The sequence below is a fragment of the Lagopus leucura genome, unplaced genomic scaffold (assembly GCF_019238085.1).
Source record: "Lagopus leucura isolate 7727_CA_CO unplaced genomic scaffold, USGS_WTPT01 Super-Scaffold_100033, whole genome shotgun sequence".
In the NCBI taxonomy this organism is placed as follows: Eukaryota; Metazoa; Chordata; class Aves; order Galliformes; family Phasianidae; genus Lagopus; species Lagopus leucura.
This window is the reverse complement of record NW_024962282.1, coordinates 6,006,371-6,011,419: the sequence shown is the minus strand read 5'-3', so window position 1 is coordinate 6,011,419 and position 5,049 is coordinate 6,006,371. Positions and strand designations below refer to the sequence as shown.

Genomic DNA, 5,049 nt, shown 5'->3' with positions numbered 1-5,049 from the left:
TGTTGATGAGTTAGGCAATGCCATTCCAAAAACATTCTCCAAACCCCCATTTCTTCCCTTCTGTCAGCCTTGCCAGGGAAATAAACACTCGGCTTTCTATCAACACTTTGCTGCAAGAATTAATTTCACCTGGACTGTAACCTGTGTGCCTTCTTCCCACCCAAGTACTTGGAGCTCGTTTTTGCTGTATGAATACAAACTGCTTTACCTCACTGTTGTAGAATCGTGTGCTTTTTCCTCTAGAAGAAGTCATACGATACTTGCCATGGGACCAACAAGCTTTGGAAGTTCCAATTCAGCTGACTCAAGCAGTAGGGCAGAAAAGTTTCCTAAATGGGAGGAAATGTTGAGTAGGAAAACAAAGCAGTGGCCCAAGCAGAGCCACAGCAGAGTGGGAGGGTCCTGCCAAACCCTTGGCCTGGAGTTTGAGATTCAAGCAGAGGGGTGGGGTGTCGGTGCTTTAATCAGGAGAACCTGAACTAGCATCCCGCTCCTGTCAGCCATGCCAAGTGATGCCCTGAGCACTGCATGTAGCAGTACAGGGACCCTCTTTGTCTTTGGGCCAACTCTGACAAAGAAAGTGGCTGCAGAGGAGCTCCTTGCTGTTACCAAGGAAGAAAGTTTCTTGTTAGTCCCCACTAATGAGTCTCTCAGGGCTTGTTAGCAAAGAGCAGTTCAGCTGACTCCAAGGCTCTGAGAAGCTCTCAGGATGAGGGCACTTTCTTGGTAAGGCCCAGAAGGGCTTGTTAAGCCGTGACTCCTTGAGGGGTGGTTGGTCTCCAAAGAACACTTTCTGCTCTGAGAAGGGAGCATCATTGCTTGTGATGGAAACAGCCTGAACCAGCTGGATGACAGGAGCCTGGAGCCCAGGCCTGCCGGAAGAGCTGTCTGTAATCAAGCTAACACGCTTTGGTTGGATCCCACCAATCAGACAACTTGTTCCTGTCTCTTTTTAATCCATGGAACAAAATAAAACACCTAAACAAAGTACTTATTTCCAAACCCTCTTCAGTATGTTGAAAATTGGAGTTGGTTCTGCTCAGGAAAGCATAGGTCAAACAATCAGCACAGCCTTGCTCTCCAAACTCTGCTAGGCAGGGCACTGGAGTTACAGAACCACTCTTGGAGGGAGGGAGCTGGGAATGCTCCTCATCTTCTCACCTTTGGACCTTTTCAAGGACACTTCAGGCCTCAGATGTATTGGTGTTCATTGCCTTAGCATAGATGTTCACGTGTATTTTTAGACTGTGAGCCAAACTGAAGCACACTGTGCACATCCTCCACACTTCGCTGGGATTCATAAACATGTATTCTCCCATCTGGAATATGGGATTGGAGAATGTGTGTAGGATTGGGCTCACCTACTTCTTGAAATTGAAAACTTTTTGTCCAAATAAGAGCAAATCAATACACCTCTAACATATGAAGCATTTCAGGATCTGAAGAGCTTATGCTTCTTTGTTGTATCCTTCTGCAGAGGCTGAGAAAAGCAAGATATACAAACATAAACAAGAAAAGATAGGTGCTCTTCTTGTACACATATCTTTCGGGATGTGCAATCACACATTTTCCTCTTTTAAGAAGTATGATGTCCGTTTCCCAGCCTCCTCAGTTCATCCCCTCATCCTTCACTTCCCAGTTCCTCAGGCTGCAGTTGAAGGGGTTGCAGGGACATTAGCACCATGCAGAGCACACAGACACCAGAACACCTCTCACATGTCTCATGTTTATTGAAAGGTATAGAGTGTCTAATCACACCACATGGCCAGTATATTCTACATGGAGTAAAGGGTGCTAAAATTCTTTTCCTGGAGTGGTCCTTTCCCTGACTGTTCTCAGTTTAGTTATGTGAAAGATCCAGATCTCTGAAAATGGCGGGTATTGTACTCTGCCCCATCTCTGAGTGCCTGCCTGTGCTCATCTCCCAGCATTGCATCTTGCCTGGCTTCTCTGGGGAGTCATTTGGTAATCCCAAAGTCCCCAAAGCTCACTCTTCCTTTGTGACGGACGTCCTCCTCTTTTGAGCTTTAATAATTAAATCCCCACTTGGAGCAGTGCTGCTAAGTGGGTTCCAGAGTTCTGCATTGGGCAGTCCTCCATGCTGACCTCACAGAGGTACACTCAGAGAAACATGACAAAGAGACACCCCAACAGAACTGACAAGTGTGCGTGAGATGTAGCATAGAGTCAGGTGACAATGAGCTCTTGTTGTCAAATAAGGACAACTTCCGACTGAACTTCTCTTAAGCATTCCACATGGCAGTGCTCAGGCTTCCCTGATGTTCCATCCTTGGCGTTCTGCTTCTGTCTACCAGAAGAGAAAAACAATCTTTCTGAAGAGTAGGCATATCCCTTCATGTTGGCTGGAATTGGAATAAAGAGATGCTTTTCTTCTTTGACTCCAACCTGCAGCTAGACACTTCAGCTTTGCCCTGTAACCCTGAAAACGACCAGGACAGCTCTGTTGTGAGTGTCTCCCACCATTGGCTGCATCCCACCTTCTCTAGGACAGACCCCTCAACGCTCTAGCATCTTCCCTTTCCTCCGGGTCCTCTCCATGGAAAGCTGGCCATGCCCAGCTAAAAGCTGCCCCAATGTCTGTGGCACATGAGCAGTGCCTTCCTTCTCAGCCCACTCAGGGCAGCCCTCACCTCTTTGTTCCTTAGGCTGTAGACAAAGGAGTTGAGCATGGGGGTGACTGCAGTGTAGAAGATGGAAGCCACTTTGTCCAGCTTGATTGACCTCCTGGCTCCAGGCCACATGTACATGAAGGCGATAGCCCCGTAGAAGAGGAGAGTGACTGAGAGGTGGAGGGTGCAGGTGGAGAAGGCCTTATGCCTGGTCCTGGGGGAGCAGGTCTGCAGCACGATGGCCAGAATGAGGCCATAGGACAGCAGGGTAGCCGTGCTGGTGGTGCCCACCATGTAGCTGACAAAGATGAGCATCAGGACATCACTGATGCTGGTGTCAGAGCACGAGAGGACAAAGAGCAGTGGCCCTTCATGGTAGAAGTGGTCCAGGTGGTGGGAGGCACAGAAGGAGAGGTGAAGCATGGCTACTGTGTGCACAATGGAGTTGAAGTCCCCTGCAGCGTAGCAGCTGGCCACCAGGCACAGGCACAATCCCTGGGACATCACCAGTGTGTACTGGAATGGGTTGCAGGTGGCCATGTAGCGGTCATATGCCATGGCGGCCAGGAGGAAGGCTTCTGCTGTGCCAAATGTGACGTAGAAGTAAAACTGAGTGAGATTACCCCTGTAGGAGATGGTTCTGCTCCCTGTCAGGACACTGAGGAAGAACTTTGGGGTGGTGCTGGAGGAGAAGCTGATGTCCAGGAGGGAAAGGTGGCTTAGGAAGAAGTACATGCGGGTGTGCAGCCTGGGTTTGCAGTTGATTAAGAGGATCATTCCCACATTTCCCATTAGATTGATGAGGTACATGATGAGGAACACCACAAGGAGCACTTCCTGCAGCTCAGGGTGAACTCCACAAGAGTAACTCTGTCTCCACAGAGAGATTTGTCCATACCATGGTCGGTGGAAGTAACAAGTGATGGAAGGAAAGGAAACTGGCGTGGCTGTGGTGGAGATCCCTCTTACACATGGGAAACCTGCACTGGCTGATGCCTTCCCTGAGTCACAAATAAGGACGTTTGCATTATGCTTAGAAGAATGGTTGTAGAGTTGCCCCTACACATAGTAGATATGACATGCAAATAGAAAGGAAGTCTCTTCTGCTCTTCCCTGCTGCCCCTTCCAGCCAAGCAACTCTCAATCTTGACAAAATTTGGACATGAGCCTGAGATTTCAGCATTTCCAAAGACTGCATCTGTACAAAGTCAGCACCATTGGAAATAAATACTATAATGAATGTTTCACTTCTGCCATTTCTGTGCTTTCATGGAAGATATTTATCATGAAATTGAAAGGTTTCCTAGAAGCTAGCTGGAAAACCTGCAGGATGCACAAACAAAAGGGAAATCCCTATCTACTAACAATGTGCCTTCACCCACCTCATGCTGTTCAGGACTGCTCCACCCATCCTGAGACATACAGCCACTCCTGTGTCTGTATCTGGGCTCCAGCAACGGAGCATCTCTGCTTGTTCTCAGGGCACCCAAAGTGATGCCTTGCTGGTGGAGCTCCAGGTTTTATTCTCCTCCAGTGGATATGTGCAATTGCTTATACACCTCTTACTGGGGCTGACATCACCTTTCTCAGCTCCTCACTGATGATACTCCTCCTGGGCATTAGAGATCTTTCCATCTTTCTCCTTGCAGTTTCAAGGCACTTGGAAGTTCCTGACTGATGCAGCTTCCACTGCTTTGGGCACAGCTTTGAGTGGGAAGCAGCTCATTGATAATTCAGACATACATGCTTTGGGTTCTCCTCGGGTTTCAGAAGCCATGTTGAATGTTGAGAAGTGAAGTGCAGTGAAACAAAAGCAGGAGGAAACAAGCAGCATGTCGAGGTGGCACCTTCTCTCCTAGCTCCTCTGCCTTTCCCTTTGGTTCTGCTCTTTGCTGTCCAAGATGGCATCCCACATGGGCAGATGGGAATCACCTGAACCTCCACAAGGGACAATGCCAGGCCCTGGCCACTACGGGGGACTTTCCTGACTCCAGGGCAGGCTGTAGAGCAGCTTGTCAGAGAAGGACATGAGGGCAGTGGTGAGCACCCATCTGAAGATGAGCATCACCATGTCCTTGTGGCCAAGATGAGCCTTTCCTTGGCCACAAGGAAAGCTGCCTCAAGAGGACTGAAGGGGAGAGCTGGAATCTTCCTGAAGAAACAACTGATCAGTTGTGTTTTAAAGTGTAGAGAACTGATGGTGTGGTGGTGGACTGTAGAATGGAGGAAGAGAGAAGGGTAGAAATAATGACATTCATTTCTCAGCCAGAAGGATTTCATTTGAATACATGCAGATTTCCCTGGAATAGAATAGAGAGGGATAGAACTGACTGGAATGAAACAAAATGAAATGGAGTAGGATGGAGTGAGGCGGAATGGAATGGAATGGAATGGAATGGAATGGAATGGAATGGAATGG

At 48.3% G+C, this 5,049-nt stretch overlaps 1 protein-coding gene across 1 annotated transcript in view; it reads right to left on the bottom strand.

The window, feature by feature from the left end:
• Positions 1–2,579: 2,579 nt before the first annotated feature.
• Positions 2,580–5,049, bottom strand: part of LOC122185776 (olfactory receptor 5B12-like) — a 4,888-nt gene continuing 2,418 nt past the window's right edge. The window contains exon 2 of the mRNA XM_042881853.1: positions 2,580–3,500. Coding sequence (XP_042737787.1) covers positions 2,580–3,500 — 921 coding nt within the window. The remainder of the gene's footprint in view (positions 3,501–5,049) is intronic.